This window comes from Chinchilla lanigera, unplaced genomic scaffold (genome assembly GCF_000276665.1).
Source record: "Chinchilla lanigera isolate Chin_1 unplaced genomic scaffold, ChiLan1.0 scaffold00074, whole genome shotgun sequence".
NCBI lineage: Eukaryota > Metazoa > Chordata > Mammalia > Rodentia > Chinchillidae > Chinchilla > Chinchilla lanigera.
In genome coordinates, this window is record NW_004955475.1 from 306,510 (window position 1) to 326,582 (window position 20,073).

A 20,073-nucleotide genomic window follows, 5' to 3' on the forward strand; every position below is an offset into this window, starting at 1 on the left:
CAAGCAATACATGTTAATTATTCAAAAATAGCAAAAAACCTAGAGAAGCCAAAAAAGGAAAGAAAGGAAGTAGTAAATGGAGACCAAGAAGTTGCAGGAATGAAGAAAGAAGAGAATGAGAGGAAGAAAAGGAAGGAAGCAAGGGCGGGAGGGAGGGAGGTTGGCTTGCCTAAAGCCCAAACACCTAGGCCAGTGATAGAGAACCTTTCCGAGCTTTCAGTGATACAAACATGCCATAGGTTTGTCACCACTGACCCTAGGCAATACCATAATTAACATTTCGGTACAGTACATGTCCTTCCAGGTTTCTTTGCTCCTAAATGTAGTTTTTGTCGTCCCCTCTGTTGTTGTTTAGCTAACCAATATATTGTATCATATGTGAAACTGTCAACTTATGTGTATCCTTCCTCCAGACTGTTTTTGAAGAGTGGGTGCAGGTCTCATTCATCTTTATGCTTCCAGAACCCAGGCATGGAGCTCAATAATGTTTGCTGAGTGAATAGGAGACTCCGTGGATGGGTGGTGAATGAATGAGTCTTCACAAGCATGAAGGGTGTATTGGCCAACTCCAGTTTCACTGTTCTTCCTGAATATCGCCCCCTCCCGCCACATCCCAACCCCTCCCTCGGCTCTATCTTGCGAACCACCGCCAACCCCGACCAGAGAGCCATTCCTGTGGTACCTTCTTATCCTGCAAGTCTGTGGAGAGTTCATAGCTGTCCGATAGGGCCTTGGAGCGCTTTATCTCCTCTTCTTCCTGCTTCCTCAGGGCGACACTGGCTGGTTGGAGGCGTGCCCGCTGAGCCCAGGGAAGGCCCACCCCAGGAGGAGGGCCCCCCATGTGGCTGCTGGTTGGGGGCAGCTGGCTCAGCCGGTAGGGGGGTTGGCTCCCAGGGCTATCAACCGCTGTGCTGAGGTCACTGCCTGGGGCATCACCCTCCACACTGTCGGATGAGATTAGATGAGCCAGGATATGAGAACAGGAGAGAGGCCTGCTGAGCTGGACTGAAACTGAGTAGGCCAGATTTACTCCCCACCCTGCTTCCACAGAGAGACCCCAACACTTAAAAGCCAGAGGGGCGTCCTACCCTCAAGCTGTCCCTTCCCTTCAAGCCCCTCTGCTTTCACAGGCTTATCCTCACCTCCCTTCAGCGCCCCCCTTAGAGGTGCATCTCTACAGCCCTGTTCTCTTGGGTGCCTTTCCCACAAGCTCTGCCTTCTCACAATGTTGTCTCCAGTTCTACGCACCCATCACGGCCTGGTTCCCTCACAGCCTGACTCTCAGACCAGTCCCCTCCCAGTCCTGTCTTCTCAAGCTCTTTTTTTTTCTAACAGCTCCTGCCCCCTAACAGCTGGAATCTCAAACTCTCCTTTCCCTTGATGGTCTAGTTCCCTCCTCCCTAGACCTCTTCCCCTCCTAGCTCCATTCTGCATGGACCTGTCCCCAGCACAGGGCCTACGATGCTGTGATTTTCTTCCCAGTGCGGTCCCCAGCGCTACCCGGACCAGTGCGGTTGGAATGCTGCCTGCCCCCATGCCCTAGAGCCTGAAACCCGCCCCTATACCCTGCCCACCCAGGAGCTCCCCTCCCTGCCCACCCTGCCCCTGTGTGTCGCCCCTGCCCTTGACAGCCTGGAGTCCCAACCTGGCCAGTCCCCAGGGTTCCCCAGCTGCTGCTCCAAGGGTAGGGCTGGGGCTTGGGCTCCCAATAGTGGGAGGTGCCTCCTATCTAGCATCCTCACAGGTAAAGAACTGCCCTGCGGGGCAGCTTCCTTTTTCTCTTCATGGTCTCCTCGGCTCAGGTGGGGAACGGGGCAGGAGTCTCGAGACCGAAGAGTGGCAGGAGCTGGGCCCCAGGCCGGCCTGCCCGGTTACTCAGCTGTTTTTCTGCCAGACCTGCTCCCACGGTGCCATGGCAACCAGGCTGCCAGGGAACCCAGGTGTCGACAGAGCTGTGGTGCCCTAAGCCGAGCAGGCAGACTTGGTGAGGAGCCACAGAGGGAGAGAGAACCCAGGAGGGCTCCAGAGGGGAAGAACAGGCAGGAGAGCCATGGGTGGGGGTGGTGGGGCCCAGAGAATGATCTCGGTTTGGGGGGCCCAACATTGGGAAGGTCTTGGCTGGTGAAAGGGTTAAGGGGCCACTTCCCAGCCCCTGCTTGACAGAAGCCAGGTAGGGTAGATGAAAGGAGATTCCTCACCAGGCTAGGAGCTTGAACTGCTGCAGGCGGGTCAGCCTCACAGCAGGGCACTCTGTGCTGGGGACTGGGTTCGGTGAGGGGCTGTAGCCGTGAGGCTGGGCCCTGGGCTTCAGTGGAACCAGGTTCTGCCTTGGTGGAAACTTCTACCCTCCCATTGCTCATCTCCTACCCTCCCAAGTGTTAATCTGCAACACTGCAAAACTGCCCACTACTACCCTGGACAAAGCAGAAACAGTAAGGGGCCACCCTCCACCACACACTCTCCCATTCCGGGCCTCAGGCTCCTGATGTCACCCTCTATGGGTCAGATCACCTCCCCCCAAATTGAAGATGTTCCTCTCCTCTCTCTCAGGACATCATGATCCCCTACACACACGTCTCAAACCTCTCCCCTCCCACACAGCTGTGCTCAACCGTCTTCTCTAATCATGAACAATCTAGAACTTCGATCGCCCAAGTTCTTCATTCTGGCACTTCAGGCCTCTCCAAGATAAAAGACAATGCATACAGAGCACCTCACACATTTAGGCACTATTTTTTATCACTTCATGCTTATCAATAACTTGGTTACTCTTCCAAACAACCACATGAGGTAGGTATTGTTACTCGTCTTCATTTTACACATAAAGAAACTGAGGCCCAGAAAGGTTAAGTAGCATATAGATGGTCACACAGCTACTAATGATACAGCCAGGATTCAAATTCAGGCTGTCTGACTCCAGAGCCCACAAGCTCAAACATGAAGCCACACTGCAGGGTTGGCTGCCAGCCCTCTGCTCCACCCACTCTGGCCCAGATCCTTTCTGTCAAAGGCTCCTCAGCTTCCCACCTCCAAAACTGCTCATATACTACCTTCCACCTGCAGTCGATGCCCATCACCTCTGCCATGGGCAATCTGAGAAATCCCCCACATCCTAGTTCCGTCGAGATTCAGGACATATACCACCACTAAGAAGCCCTCCTGAATCCTGCTGCCAGCCTGAAACTATTGCTGATCCTGCTCAGAGCTCCCACACACAGCACATGGCTGTCCTTCTTTTTATGGTACCGATTAGCTTTGGCAAAGCGTGACAGCTATTTGTGTACATGACTCCCAGAACCCGAGCACAGGAAGAGAATTGGTAATCTCCTACCTAACACAGAGCACACAGCCTGGACTGGCATAGGTGCTCAATATAAGCTCTGGGCCTGAAGGAGTCAGCAAATGTTCTTAGGTGAGTGCTGAAATAAAACTCTCACCTGAACTCGTGCCACAGTCTCCAGTGTGTTCTCCATCATGTAGCCAGAGAGAGCTTTCGAAAGGTGAATCTGACCATTTCACTGTCCCATGAAAACCCTTATGCAGCTCCCCCTCATTCACACAACGAACACCAACTGAGCACCTGTGCACCTAAGTGCTAGAAACATAAAAATGAGCAAGAGTGTTCCCTCAGGGAGGTGATACTGTAGTGGGGGAAACAGACTATAAACAAACAAACAAACTTCTAATTTCAGATAGGGATAAGCACTAGGAAGGAAAATAAAACAGAGTGCTATAAGTGCTGGGTTTTTTAATACTAAAAAAAGTGCTGTTTTAGATGTAATAGTCAGGAAAGGCTTTTTTTTTTTCTTCAGGAAATGGCATATAAGCAGAACCCTGATGGAAATGAACAGGTGAGCTGTGTGGCTGCCTAAGGCAAAAGTACAACGGGTACAGCCAATGCAAAGGCCCTAAAGTAGAACTGTGCTTGGCATGTCTGAGGGACAATGAAGAGGCCATTGAAGCCTGACAGAGTGAACGATGGAAGAGAAACAGAAGATAGATAGAGAGATAATGAGAACCAACCTGTGAAAGACATTGAGCCCGTAATAAAACTGGCTTTTATTCTAATTGAGATCAACAGAGGAGAGATATGACCTAACTTACGTTTTATAGAAATCACCATCCGTAGGATAACTTCCAGCTTCTCACTATGGCCATGGATGACCTGACCCTTGCTCCATAACTCCAACCTGGCTACCTCTTGCTCACCCTTCAACATTTAGCTCAGGTGTGCCCTTCCACACCTGCCTATCTCTTCCACACACGCTGGCTCACAAGCCCTTCCTCCTTGCCGCTGTAGCGCTCTATAGTTACCTCTATCCCTAGGCCAAGGGTATCAATTAGCTCACTGAATCCTCGCAACTTACTAAGGTAGACACCATTAGCCTCATTTTATAGATAAGGACACTGAGGTTCAGACAGTTGACGTAAACTCACTCAGGGTCACACAGCTCTGAAGTGAGAAAGCCAGGATGCAAAACCTAGATCCTAGGCTTTTTCTTTTCTTTTCTTTTCTTTTTTTTTCTTTTCCCTTCTTTTGCTACTGAGGGTCTTTTGCATGCTAAGCCAGTGCTTTACCACTGAGCTTTATCCCTTTATCCCTTTATTTATTTTCGATTTTATTTTGAGATGAGGGTCTCAATAAGTTGCTTAGGCTGGCCTTGAACTTCTGACATCACACACCGTGGTCCTCTTGGGACTACAGGCATGTGCTATTGCCTGGCTCATGCTGTCTTCTCATGATATCTCATTGCCTATCCCCACTCCTGGCTCTGTGCTGCTCTGAACTCTCCACTTGAGGGCAGTTCTTCCTTTGAGAGCTCACCCCACTCTGGTTGCAAAGGGAACAGTGGCAGGGATATTAGGTTGTCAGCATCGCCTCCCATGAGAGGGCCTGGCCAAAAAAAAGAAGAAGAAGCATACTTGAGGGGTTGCTTCTGACGTTACATACTGCTGAAGAAATGGGAGCTGGGGATGCGGAATTACTCATCAGAGCCCCCCAAACACTTAGAGAAGGCTGATCATATAGAACATTGTCTCTTCTTCTTTCTTTATCTCTCTCTCTCTCTCTCTCTCTCTCTCAAACACTCCCCCCCACCACACACACACGTGTACATACTGCAGAATAAGAAAGTGGTCACGCTTAGGTTCAGGTCTTGGATGTCATTTACCAGCTGTGTGAGTGTGAGTGTATCATTTTCCTTGTCTATACCTCAGTCTGTCATCTGTGCAATTCCCTCTTTGGATTCCTGGACTTTAGAAAGGGCCTTCTCTTTCTGGATTCCTCCCAAATATAGGAGCAAAGCACATGCATGTACACACACACACACACGCACACACATGCATAGGTACAGAAACAGACACAACTATATACCTATATATCTGCAGATATGCCCATATACAGATACACACACACACACACACACACACACACACACACACACACACGCCCCATCGCCCATGTGCACTGTCTGCTCGGCTCTTCTGTGGGAGAAATGAGAGCATCCTCTGCAGAGGGGGGATATAAGCCATGTTACGCAAATAACCACAGTATAAAGTGGAAAGTTATCAGGGCTGGGAACAGAGGAAGTGCTGGGGGAGTGCGGGAGAGAGATCCCTTCTGCTTGAGGGTGGCTGAGCAGAATAAAAATAAACTCACACTTACTGCGCACCTTCCCCATGTCAGGCATTTTCCACACATTATTTAATCTGCATGGCAAACTTGAGGCAAGAATTAGGATTCTTGTTTTCCAGAGGAAGAGAAAAGGCTCCCAGAGGGAAAGTGACTGCCAAAGGTCTCAGAGCTAGCAAGTGGCAGAATGGAGATTCAGACCCCAAAGCCCATGCCAGCCCTCCTGCTACCTTGAAGGGGGAGGACACTGGTGGACTGGCCTTGCCTCGGAGGAGCTAAGAGAGATGAGTGATGGGACCTTGTGAGCCAAGTCTCTAAGATGGGGAGAAGCAAAACAAATGATTCCTAGGGATCTGGTACTTGTCTGCCTGTGGTGAGGGGCACTGACCCTCCCTTGATGCAGCTTCTAATGGGAAGTCTTCTCTTTCTCCTCCCTTTTACTGGCACTGCCCGGAGCCAGGCAGCCAGCAGGGGATGGGATCAGGATCCAGTTACCATGGAAATGAATGGGGGCTGTTACCATGGATACCATAAGATGAGGGCAAGAGGAAGCAAGGGATGCCGAGGACTATCCCCATGACAACTTAGGCTCGAAGGGGGGACCGGAAGTGAGAGACAAGAAAACAAGACAAGGAGGTCAGAGCACTGAGATGGGACCAGGGATTTTAGGCTCTGGAAGAAGACTGGGTAAGCAGATCGGAGCCAGTGGCGGGTGGCTGTGTGTGTGTGTGTGTGTGTGTGTGTGTGTGTGTAGGGACAGCAGTCACCTCTCCTCTAACAGCTCTTCTGCAAGCTGCTTCTGCTGCCCAATCCCAGTGCCACAGGGATTCCAATCCTGAGCCCAGTCTGGCTTGGCACTGTGGCTGCAAGGAAAGACGGAGGCTAGCTAAAGGGCTGACTGGATAGACAGTAGGCAAACACAGGATTTGGGAGCACAAAGACCTTGGTTTGAATCATGGTTCTCCTTCTTTATGGCCCTAAAAATAGAGCTCTCATGTACTGAGTGTCTCTTTTTTGCTAGACCTAGCAATTGTGCAAGGTCTGGGTTGTTCTCTCTGAAGGAGATAACACAGAAAATAAAACTGAGGTACAGAGACAGATGGAGTAACTTGCCCAGGCACAGAGCTCAGCAGTGGCAGAGCCAATATTCAAAGAAAAGTCTATCTGAACACATGAGGCTGGAGGTATAGCTCACTGGTAGAATACTTGCCTAGCATGGGCGAGGCCCTAGGTTCCATCCCCAGCATAGCAAAACAAAAGTGTATCTGAACACAAAGCTCATGCCCTTCCTGTTCCAGACACTGGGCAGCCCTTCTAAGGAAGAGTCCTTGCATTCTCCATCTCCCTGGGCGGGGCACACTGGACAAATATTTGTGTGGAATGGGTGAGCGAGGAAGTCACCCAGGAGGAAGCAGGAAAGACTAAAGTTAGATGTGAGAAGCTTATGACTTCAGTGACTTGTGGATTTGGCTAGCTAAGGGCACTAGGCCCACAGAGCTGGTGAGGACTATACGAATTAGGGCTTATGAACCATCCCATTCTACAGATCCAAGTTGAAGCCCAGACAGTCAAAGTGATTTGGCCAGTGTCTCTTTTTTTTTTTTTTTTGGTACTGGGAATCGAACTCACGACCTCGCACTTGCCAGTAGTGTCCCATTTTGAGCCTCAGAACCAACACCTACTCCTTCCCACCAGGCCCTGTGAGATCCAAAACATCACCAACAGTAGGCTCTTTGCAATACCTACACTATGGCAAATTTACCCATATTTCCATGTTTGTGCTGATGCACTTTCTGTGTTCTGCCCAGAATGCCCTCAGTCTCCTCTTCACCCTTGGACTTCATTGGCCTGGGCATGCTCATCTGCATCTTGCTTTGACCCCTAGTAGACAGGGCCTCCCTCAGTCAGTTCTGACTCACTTCTACCCCTCTGTCTCATCCACACCCATATCATGGTAGCTCTTACCACTAGCTAGCTTGCCTCTGATTGTCTTTTCATATGTCTGCCCCTACTCCCCAGTCCCATGCCTGTTTTACAAGGGCAGTGGCCTGGTATGGTTCACCTCTGTGGACTCACCATGTCCAGGCCAGGGCACTGCACACATCCATTGCTCAGCAGCCACTTTGGTGTCCTAAAACCACAGACAGAAGTCACATGTGTCTGTATGTGTGTGATCATCTTGCCTGACAACTGTTGGCCTAAAAGTCAAAGCCCCACATAGTTAAAAGCCACTCACACCCAACCTTGTAATTACATCCACCGGACACACACAGAGACTACAAGGCACGGAAAGCTGCCTCTTCACACAAGCAACCTCACACTGTCAATTCCTTATGGCCAGTCTCATATAACCACATTCCCTCAGAAACCCAGCAGTTCCCAGTCTCATGCTACTGTGAGACCCGTACAGCCTCACAAAAAGGCATATGCACGGATGCATGGACACATGGAGATGTATTTCTCTCACAACTGATATAAACCTACCTTCTTCTCGCCACATAGGCCCTATGCCCTACTCAGCCAATTCAGCTGTCTACCCAGGAGTTTCTATTGCCCCAGCTCCCAAGATGGGTATCTGATCTTGACTTGCCCTTTCCCTTCATTTGTAGACCCCTCACACACTTCCTTCTGTCTGCAGTCAAAAAAAGGCTGGAATGATTTCCCGCTCCCTGCCACAGGACACCTAGACTCACGTACACTGGAAAGCAATTTCCTCACCATTCCCCAACCTTACCCTGTAGCCTACCACGCTTTCATCAGTGTGGTCCCTGTCTCCTGCAATGCCTTCTTCACCACTGGCAAGCCAGTGAAACCTTTCCCAGCCTGCAAAAATCAACTCTGGCCCTTCTTCCTCCAGCAAGGTCCCCTGAATAGCCCGCCCCCAGCCACCTTAACATCTCCCTCCTCTGTGGGCCAGGAACATGCTGTGCTCACTAGTAAAGCTGCTCCATCATTTTCGCCCCTGACATCCAGCCTCCTTTCCCAAAACATCTCTCACCTCCCCAGAGAGATGGAGAACTCATGGAGAACACAGCCACTGTCTTACTTTTGATCCCTTAGGATGTTTAGCTCGAGGCCTTGCACCCAGTAGGCTCTCAAGCTATCCTTTCAGGAAGAATAAATAAAGAACAGAGGAAGAGAGTCGGGTGGGGAAGAAGGGAGGGAGAGAGGAGATAAATAATGAACCAGTGACTGAGTAGCTGAGTTGAGGGAGTAAAGCAATGAGTGGGGGACTGAGGTAAGGTTCTGGAGGAACTACAGGTTCCACACAATGAAGATGCTGAAGGGAGGGAGGAAAATAAAGAAAGGATGGACTCTCACCTGGGCCTTAGCCAAAACAAGAGCCACCAATCACAAAGTGTCCACCAGCCCCTGTGCTTGGCTTGTTGTGTTCTTTCTTGCTAATCTTCATGACAACCCACAGAGGTAGATACATTCTCACTGTACTCAAGAGGAAAATAAAGCTCAGGAGAAGAAAAGACTTGCTCAAGGTCACACAGACAACAGTAAGAACACAAAGGGTAAACTCAGGCGTATCTAAAGCTCAGAGAGGGAAAGTCGGGGTCTAAGCCCACTTTGGGGGCTCTTGGCTGCACCCATAACACAGCACAAGTCCATAAAGTGTCCTCTCTCCTGCCGGCAGCCCTCAAGGAGCTTTAGCATCTAGCTAGATGCAGAGAATATTTAGGATCACTGTATCTGGGGGAATTGGTTCCCTCTCAGATTCAGAGATCCCTAAAATTATAGAATCAGAAACTTGAAAGTATAGAATCAAGGAATCTTAACATGGCCAAATAATAAAATTACAGCATCAGAATTCGTTTTAAATCTTATTTTGAGGCAGGCTCTCACTACATTGCCCAGACTGGCCTTGAACTTGTGATTTTTCTCCCTCCGCCCCCTGAGGAGCTGGGAGGCATGTGCAAGCAGGCCTGGCTACCATCAGAATTTTTTTCTAATGGTAGAATCATGAACTCTTAAAGTCACAGGATTGGAAAATCTAAATATCACAGCATTGTAGAAATAGAAATCACAGAATCACATGGAATTTGTTCCAGAATCATATCTTAAATGCACATAATTATTGTTCTTCAAATTGTAGCACCTCAAATTCACAGAATGTCAGAGCTGGAAGAGCTCTCAGAGACTCTCAGGTCCAAATCCCTTCTATTTTCCAGATGGGGAAACTATGTGTCAGAGAGGCCAAGGGACATGTCCAAGGTTAGCCAGCTCACACTGCCTCGGGCTAATGGGCTAAAGAAGACAACAGGTGCGCCCAGACTGGAAGCCATTCATTCATTCATTTATTTATTGAGTGCTTCTTGAGTGTTTACCATACCACAAATCAAAGCCTACTCTCTCCCAGCCCCTGTTCCAACCCCTGCAAAGAGAAGAAGGCAAGGCTTTTGTGGGGATGGGGATAGGGAAGTGGGGTGGAACATACATCAGACAGAGAGAAGAGATCAGCTTTTATTGATGGAAATTCTTTTGTACACAGCAACACATACTCTGAAAAGCCTTTTACTCCTGATCATATTTACAGCGCACTATGGGCATGGCAGGGGTCATGGGGCAAGGCCTTCAAGCAGTGAAGAAAATGGCAGCTACGGCCACAGCAAGGGAACAAGTGACGGGAACTAGGTAGGCTGGGTACTGCCCCCCGCCTGGTTCTCTGAGCCCTGGGCACCCTGCATCTCTGTTTGTGCTCACAGAGGACAGAGGTAGGTCCTTGGGATGTCATTTGGAGACCTCTCCAGGAGTGGCAGGCTCCAGGGTGCCTGGGAAGTGGGAGTGCAGGTGCAGGAAGGTCTGGGTTCCAAGATCCAAGCTCCAAGCTCTTTTTGCTTCTCCCACATTTTAGTCAGACCTAGGGCTCCAGCTGTGTTTAATTCAGGAGTTGGAGCCCAGGGGAGACAGCAGTGGGAGCGGGTAGGAATTTCAAGAAGGAAGTAGGGGAGGGAAGGGGCATGATGCTTGCCCATCTGGTTCCTGAAGCAGGGGAAAGGGTCCCATGGGGGATCCGCAGGGGTGGGTGGGGCTGGTTAAGGCTTTTGCTTCTGCATAGAAAATGGCCCTTGTCCTCTCAGTTACCGAGAGGAGGGACTACTGCACTCGGAGGCTGGACAGCAGAACTGGTGAGCGTCTTCCTCTTCCTCTTCCTCAGTCTCCTCCTCCTCCTCCTCCTCCTCCTCCTCCTCCTCCTCCTCTTCCCTAGGGCCAGGAAGGGCAGGGTAGAGGCCACAGGTGGTGGGTGACAGAGAGAGGCAGAGGCATTAGTTTGCAGAGCAGGGGGAGATACATGAAGGGCCAGAGCCGGGAGGTGGGACTAGGATGGGGGTCCAGATTGGGAGGCCAGCATGATGGATTACCCAGGGCTACACCCAACTCAGTCTCCAAGGAGCCTGTGGTTGGTCCCCTCCTGGGAAGCCCTCTCCCACACCCAGCCTAGATTCAGTCTTAAGGTTACCCCCAGGGCATGTAAACTCCATTTCTGATTCCGACAGGTGTCCAGCCATCATTTTAATGTAAATAATAACAATCTGCTCTATTCTGGCACTTTGTGTACATCATCTCATTGAATCCCCACAACAATTCTGCAAAGTAGAATTTTAGAGATGAGGGAATTGAAGCTAAGAGAGGTTAGCTAATCTGCCTTACGTCACACAGCTGGGCACGTGAAAGAATTCAGGATTTGAACTCGGAGTTCCTAGAACTCCAGGTCTCACACTCAATTCTACCAGGATCTCTGGGTGAACTTGGCACTATGTCTAGAAATCTAACCTGCCTTTGAAGGATAAAGATTTGTATTTTTCAAAGGCTCAAGGTCAGGAAAATAAGAGATGCTTAGAAATGCAGTATGGAAACCCCACTGCTTTAGAAGCAAAAAGACCTGGCTTCAAATCCCAGCTGTACAAGTGCTTCCAGGCCGTATGCTCTCAAGCACATTATTACCCCTCTCAAAACTTCAGTTTCCTCGTTTGTAAAGTGGGGCTCCTGATGTGAACCCCCAGAACTGTTTCCAGGCTGAGAACATATATCAAGTGCCTGGAAAACAGTATCAATGGGAACGCGGTGGGGGATTGTTGTTAACTGCTCAAGAACTGGATCTAATCCCCAAGGTGGCTGTCTGCCCACACAGAAGCAGGCACTGCAGAGACAGTCGTTGCAGGAGTAAGTGCTGTCCTGGGGTGCTGCTGAGCAGTGCCAGGAGCCGCACTGAACAATGACAATCACTGGAGCTGGGCCACTCCCGTTCCATGCGGTAGATAGACACACAGTAGGGCTGGGAGGGGACCAGGTACCTTGGAAATGAAAAGGCTGATTCTCTGGTGACAGTCATGGAAACAGCCACGCCCCATTTCCAGACTCCTTGGTTCAGGGGATACAGTAAATATGGAATCCAGGAAATGGAAGGACTGGGAAGAAATGGGGAGGAAAGCAGACAGGCAGGGGAAGGCACTGCTGTCCATCGGACAGACAAGCACATGCGCACATGCACACACGACCTTTTCAGACTCAGAGCTCCCTCTGACACATTGTTCCACACACTCACTGAATCAGCAAAATCACATGAACCAGGACTAGAGTCTCCCATTCCTCATCTATAAAAAAAGAAGAAAAATCCACACCTCTCAAGGCTGTCATGAGGAACAAGTGATATTATCGTCCAATCCCACTACTCACTCCTCTCTTCTCCAGGTCAGGCCCCGCTACCTCTCACCTCCCGACACTGCAGTCACCTTCGATTGTTTTCTTCCTCCCTTCCTGGTGCATATCCACCTTCCTAAAGTCCGCCTTTGAGCACCAGTCTCTTCTGCGCAGACACATCCTGGCTCTTGATTGCCCCACGGGTAAGTTCAGACTCTTCAGTTTGCCATTCATGGCCTCTCCATCGTATGGCCTCAGACACATCAGAGTCAGATAGACCTGGGCTGCAATACCAGCCCCACCCTCTACTAGCTGGCTGGCCCTGGATCCATTTCTTCACTAATCTGGGACTCATTTTCCTTATCTGCAAAATAAGGAAATACCTGTCCTGCTGAGTGTTGTGGGATTAAATAAATTCAAGCATGTTAAAGCACCTACCACAGGGCAGGCTTGATGCCTAGAACATGGAAACTATCATTATGCCTGTGATTATCGGCAGGCGGCATCGTTATCCAGCTCACTCATGCCCAGCCTCCATCAAACTAGCTGGCTCATTATTCCATCAGCGCACCCAGCCTTTTTGCACCTCTGTGCCTCTGAAGATTCTGTTTCTTCCACTTCACGTAGTCTTCCTTCTGCACAGATCTTTGTCTACTGACATCCTGTCTGAATTCAATGACCTTGCTCAAATACTGCTTCCTGCAGGAAGGCCTCCCTCACTCCCAGCCGCAGGAATTCATTGTGTCCTCCTTGCTCCAGCATGTGTGTGCTTGTTCAGGGTTCTCTGCCGGTTGCTTTGAACTTTCCCGAAGTATTTCTGTCACTAATCCCCTCAGCACCCCTATATCTCCACCTGCACCACTTTCCCTCTCTGTGAGAAAGATGGGGCCCTGATACTATTTAAGGCCAGCCTCTCCACTTGAGCTCCGGAGCCTATCCCTCCACAGCAACCAATCCCTCTCCCTCCTGTATTTTCAACCTCTCCCCCACTGTTGCCTCCTTCCCATCCTCACTTATAGAAGCTCAAGTCTCTCCCATCTGGGAATAAAAACCCTCTCTCTGCCCCCACATCCCCCTCTGTCCCTCTCTTGTCTTCATAACTAAGCTTCTTGAGAAATTCGACTACACTGGCCATCTCTGCTTTGGTACCTCCCACGAGTTCTTCAGCCCACTGCAATCTGCCTCATGCGCCCACCACTGCACAGAAGCTGTTCTTAGAAAGGTCACCCAGGCCCTCCTGATGGTTAAAGCCAATAAACTCTCTTCCACCCTCAATTTACTCCCCCACCCTACCCCACTGCAACATTTGACTCTCTTTAATAAGGCCCTCCTCTGCACCGCCCCTTCCTTCCTCTGCTTCTGGGAGCCCACTCCCAGCTGGTTTTCCTCCTACTTCTGACTCCTCCCACTAATCTCTCAAACTCTTCCTCTGCCCATTCCGTATGTGACGGTGCCCCTTCCCCAGTTCTGCTCTGGTCCTGTCTTTCAGTCCACTCTTTCAGTAATGCCATCCCATTTCATAACTTTAGGTGCAGCTCTCTGTCCAGCATGGACCTTTCTCCTGGAGCCCAGCCCCACCAAGCCTGAGGCTTGATGGACATCTCTATCGGGATGGTCATTAGGACCTTCCAGATCTCAGAGGGACTGCCACTTTGGCGTCTTACCATGGCAAACCTAGCTTCCTGTATTTCCTACCTTAGTGGGATGGAGTCACCCTAAATCCTTGCTGCTCCCTTAGCAAGTTAGTCACGATAAATCCTGCTGATGCTACCTGCTAAATAGCTCTGAAAGAGTTGGCACATAATCTGGTTGCTTTACCTCATCTACTCCTTTCACCCTTTGTTCAACCTTTCTTTCTCCAATACATTGGTCACCCTGCTGTTCCAAGCACACCCTTCCCACGGGATATACCAAGCACACTCTTCCCACGGGATGTCCGCATTTCATAGTCCTTCTATCTGGAACATTATCTCCCAGATAGCGGCCCAGCTCACTCCCTTACCTCCTTTAAGTCTCTGCTCAGCTACTACCTTACCAGTGGGGTCCTCCCTCTTAAAAAGACACTCCAATATTCTCTACCCCCTTACTATTTGTCTTCATAGTACTCACAGACACCAGACACATATATGTATTTATTTAAATTCATTCATTTATTTATTATTTGTCTCACCTACTGGTAGATCCATCAGGACAGGCGTCTGTATTGTTCAGTGCTACATCTCCAGTGCCTAGCACTGTGCCTTTCATATATACTCATTGAATGAGAATCCATTGCTAGGTCTGAAGACACCAATTTAATATTACCTCCATCCTCAACTGCCTCTACCCCTCCCCATCTCCCATTATCTCCTCAGTCTCTGATTCTGGTCCTCTCTTGTGCCCAACCGCCTCTAGGTCCCTCTCCTCTCCTCTGTCTCTACTGCTACTTCCTTAGATGGAGAGATATTCACTCTTGGAGTCAGTGTCAGTCTCTCTCTCTCTCTCTCTCTCTCTCTCCCCCCCCCCCCCCCCCCCCCCCCCCCCCCCCCCCCCCCCCCGCCTCTATCTTCCTCTCCCCCTCTCCCTCCCTCTCTCCCTCTCTCTGGGATTACTCCAACAGCCTCCTCCCTAGTCTCTCTTCCTTCTAAAATGCTAATTTGATCATGCCACTTTCCCTACTCAAGAACTGCTCATGGCGCCCCAGCTGTCTACCCAAAGAAAAAAGTAACAAGCCTGAACACCCCAGAAAGCTGCTTGAGACATAGCTAACCTCTGCCCCCTCTAACGCTTCGTTTTGTCCTTTCTCATCTCCAGGTTCTGCACAGACCCTCACAGCACCAGCAGCCTACATGGTTAGCTCTCCAAATCTTTATGGATCTTGAATGACTGCCTCAAATGATACTTTCATCAGATAACTTTGCCTGACTCACAAACCAGAAGTTCCCCCACCAAACAAAATCCTTTAGTATTTCCTATGGGAACTAAGTGTCTCGAGATTTACCTGGAATCTCTGAGAACCAGAAGTACGATGGAAGTTAGTAATTATGTCTGAGACCAAGCCAGTACCTCAGATGAGGCCTTTCGGCTGCCCTCTATGCATACAACCCGCTTCTCATACTGACTGCTAATATGTCTTTTTTTTAAAGTTTTGTTTTGTGGGGTTTTTTTTTTGTACCGGGAAACAAACTCAGGACCTTGCGCTTGCCAGGCAGGTGCTTGTGCCGCTGAGCTATATCCCCGGCCTGACTGCTAATATGTCTCTAAAATATGAATTTTGCCAAATTACCCTATTTAGAATTCATCCATGTGACACTTTGCCACCAACAACACTGGTTCTCAATCTTTTTTGGGGAAAACCATCTTTTTTGGGACAGTTCATGAAAATCATAAACTATCACCCCTCAACAAAAACTGCACAAAGGTATACACACACAACATTCTGCATCCAGTCTCGGGAGATTGATTGGCCTCCTGAAGCCCATGTGGGACCCAGGAACTCCAGGTTAAGAACCTCTGCCTTTACCCAGTAACATCCGGGTTCTTTTGCATATGCTATTCCTTCTGCCTAGGATCTCTTCCACACTTCAACCTTCTATCCATGGCTAATTCTTAGTTATTCTCTAGGATTGAGCTTGTAGTCTGAGTTGACATGCCCTGGGCCAGATTCCTTTCTCTGGGCTTCCATTCCTGCCACACACACCCCCATCATGGGGTCCTCTGTCATTGCCCCTCTCGTGTCCCTAACTGACAGAGACTTTCTGGAGGATGAGAACCATTCCCTAGCACAGGACCTGTCCGTAGCAACCCTCCCTCCAACACTGTCTCCTGAAATAAATCCTAGTAACAGCTCCTTTACATTCAGTCCTGTGAAGTGCCGGCACCTAGTGAGGGTCTTCTGAATGGATTCATCTGGACATGCCATCTACTCTTCAGTGAATAAACTCTATGACATTAGCAGTATTCTGTTCTTTTTAACAGATAAAGGAAGTAGGCTCAGAGATGTGTGAGGCGAGTTGCTCAAGGTCGTCCAACTAGATATGGAATTAAAATTTCCCCAGATGCTATGGCAAGTTCTGATTCACCAGCCCTCACTGCTTTGCACTGCAGATTAGCAAATGGCATCAGTAGAAAAAAAAAAAGACCAAGAACAAAGGCCAGACCTCCTGACCTAGGCTCCGTTTTTCAACACTACCTATTCTGGTTTTTCCTCCCACATGTATCACTTCCAATCCTGCAAACAGCCCTGAGAGGTAAGTAGGCATTAGCCCCATTACACAGATGAGGAAACAGGCTCAGAGGCTAAATGACTTACCCAATGTCACAGTTTATAAGTGGAGGAACGTGGACTTAAATAAAGGTACTGACTCAACTATTTTTTTTTCCCCCATGAAGTCATCCTGCTTGGAAGAGCCAGAGTAGACATGACCATTTCTGGTGGAGGAGCGGATGAAGGAAAGCTATTATTCTTTCAAGCCTCAGTACAGATATCCCCTATTGCAGGAATGTTTCCCTGGCTCCCAGATGGGGTTAAATGCCCCTCCTCTAGCAGCCTTCTGAGTCTAATCCTGTCCCATCCCAAACCACACTATGCTGTCACTGTCTACACATCTCTCTCCCTTCTAGACTTGAGCTCTCTGACAGTAGGACCAAGTGTAATTTATTCCAATATCCCACCAAAGTTCAGCACAACACCTAGTCCAAAGCAGGCAAGACAAAATACTCATTGAGTGAATGAGGTGGTATTTGAGCTAGTTGTTTAAAAGAAAAGCAAGATCTGAATAGTTGGGTACAGGAAAAAGGCATAAAGGGCAAAGGAAGTGAGTTAATAAAAGCAGAGATCAAGGAAAAAGGGCAGTGATTTGGAGATTACGAAAGGGTTTGTATAACATGTTTTTGTTATTGTTACGAAAACTGGATCACACATATTATACATATTATCAGCCCTGTTCTGCAACTTGCTTTTTTCATATAACAAGTCTTGGAGAGCTGGCCATGATATACACAGATGCACTGCAAATAATCCATACTGTGGGTATATCATTGACTCAAAGCTGCTCCCTACTGAAGAATATTTAGTTTCTTAAATTTTTTTTGCTATGCTTCACTGAGTATCTTTGCATATGTCTGGAAGTATTGTTGAAGGACAGATTCCTAAAAAGTTCAACCATGGGACTAAAGAAATGCACATTTTATGTAAAGTGCAGACAAAAGTTATTTGCATTGCTTTAACATTTTTACAGACTAGCTAAAAATAAAAATTATTCCTACTCAGATAATCCTGTCTTTATTTTGAGAAGCAGATATCATGCAGCTTTTCAATTAAGAGTTGGTCAAGAGTGACATTCTACCAGGGTATGTGATAAAAAAAACAACTGTACAATATGGCCTATATTTGCAGTTTGGGTTGGGGTATTTTAGAAAAAGCCTCTGGCTGGCCAAGTTGGGGTTCCTCTTGTGTAAAGCCTTAGAGAAATCTAGCTCTAAGATAGAGTTCTCAGCTTGGAAGAATATGCATATTTAAGATTCTTGTGGTAACTGACACATTGGCCCCATTAAAACATTGTACCAGGGCTGGGTGTGGTGGTGCACGCCTGTAATCCCAGCACTAGGGAGGCTGAGGCAGGAGGACCACCATGAGTTCATGCGTTTGAGGTCAGCCTAGGCTACATGAGCAAGTTCAAGGCCAGCCTGAACTACATAACAAGACCCTGTCTCAAAAAAAAAAATTGTACCAATATGCACTCCAATGAAGGTATCTGAGAGCTTGTTTCTCCATAAGCCTCCACAGTCTTCTTAACTTTAGTACCTAAAAATGGTGCTTTATTAGATTTAGTTACCTTTCATTAACTGTTAGGAAGCTCGAGCATCTTTTCTCATTTATTAGGTAACTTTCTAGTTCTTCTCTGAATTGTCAAATCATGTTATCTCTCAATTTTAAATGGGTTGTGTGTCTTTATTCGTATTGATTTCTGGGAGATGATATAGACAGAAATACTAGCATTTTATCTGATATCTGTGTAGCAAAGATCCTATCTCCTGGCCTGTTTATATTTTAACTTTATGTAGAGTATCTTTCTTCACATCCATGAAGAAGTTTAAATTTTTTTTTTGAGACAGGGTCTCATTATGTAGCCCAGGCTGGGTTTGCACTTATGATCCTCCTGCCTTAGCCTCCTGAGTACTGGGATTTCAGGCACTTGTCACCACATCCAGCATAGAAATTTTAAGATTTATTTATTTATTTATTGTCTTTTTGAGACAGGGTCTCCCTATGCAGTTCAGGCTGGTCTTGAGCTCACTTTGTAGCCCAGGCTGGCCTCGAACTCACAACAATCCTCCTGCCTCAGCCTCCCACCAAGTACTGAGATTACAGGTATGAGCCACCATGCCCAGCTGTAGAAGTTTTAAATTTTAATGTTGCCAAAATTATTCTAGTTTATGGTTTCTGGTTTGGTTTTGTTTTTTTTTTTTCTGTTTTGATTTGTTTGTTGTTGGTTGGTTGTTTTTTCAGGTAGAGTCTCACTATATTGTCCAGGCCTCAAACTCCTGAGCTCAAACAACCCTCCTGCCTGAGCGTCTAGAATAGCTGGGACTACAAGTGTGTATCACCACAGTTTGCTTGGCTTCTGGGTTTAAAGTCATACTCTGAAAGGCCTTCTTCACTTTAATATAAGATTATTCTAGATTTTTTTCTGGTACTTTTACAATTGTACTTTTTGTATTTGTTTTTGTATGAAGGAGGGATTCAATTTAATTTTTTCCCAAATGGGTAGCCAATAGTCACATCCCAATTACTAACTCCCCACTGGTTGGAAGTGTCTTCTTTATCATAAATTAATTTCCCATGTCAGCATATGAGCTTGTTTCTAAACTATTTTGTTCCACTTATGTATTCTTCTATTTCTGTGAGGATACAAGGTTTGCAACTACTGCAACTTTAGGGTAAGTTTTTGTGTCTAATAGCACATGTCCTTCATTATCAGCTTTCAAATTTTTCTTAGTAATTTATGGGCATATACTCTTCCAAATAAACTTTAAAATATAATTGTCAGATTCCCAAATAAAATATTCTCTTTTTTGGTGGTGATGGTATGGTGGTACTAGGAATCAAACCCAGGGCCACACTACCACCGAGCTATACTCCAGTTATTTTCATTTTTTATTTCAAGATAGGGTCTCACAAGGTTGCCCGGGCTAGCCTCAAACTTTTATTCCCCAAACCACCATACCTAGCCGCACTGAAATTTTAATGTAAAATGCACTGAACTTTTTGAGCAAGTTGGGGGTAAACTGTCTTTTTTCATACAGTCTTTGCTGACATTTTAGTTTTCTATAGAAAAGAATTTCATATTTCTTATAAATTCCTAGGAACTCTGTAGGGTTTTTTGTTGTTGTTGTTTTGTTTTTGGCTACTGTTGTGTGTGGTACTGGGCCTTCCGTAAGTGCTCTACCACCGAGCTACATCTTCAGCTTTTCTTATTTTGTATTTTGAGGTAGGGTCTTGCTATGTTGTCTAGGCTGAGCTCAAACTTGTGATCCTCCTGCCTCCGCCTCCTGAGTAGCTGGGATTACAGGCATATGCTACAACATTCAGGTCTATCATGTCTTTTAATTAGTTATTGCTCATATTCAGAGAAGCTAATGGTTTGGATGAATATTTATTCTGTTCTACCCATTCCACTCCATTTTCTTATTAGTTGCAATAATTTTCATTTTATTTTATCTCATTATCTATTTTTCACTGTAATTCCAATAGGACTCATTTATTCAAACTCCAAAGGATACAAAACTAAACTAATGCTGTTTTAGTAAAA

At 47.5% G+C, this 20,073-nt stretch overlaps 1 protein-coding gene across 3 annotated transcripts in view; it reads right to left on the reverse strand.

The window, feature by feature from the left end:
• Iqsec2 (IQ motif and Sec7 domain 2) overlaps nt 1-20,073 on the reverse strand; it is a gene marked incomplete at its 5' end in the record, with an annotated part of 83,404 nt that overhangs the window by 20,533 nt on the left and 42,798 nt on the right. For all 3 annotated transcript variants that reach the window (XM_005401488.2, XM_005401487.2, XM_013502863.1), the window contains 1 exon segment: nt 683-944. In XM_005401488.2, coding sequence (XP_005401545.1) covers nt 683-944 — 262 coding nt within the window.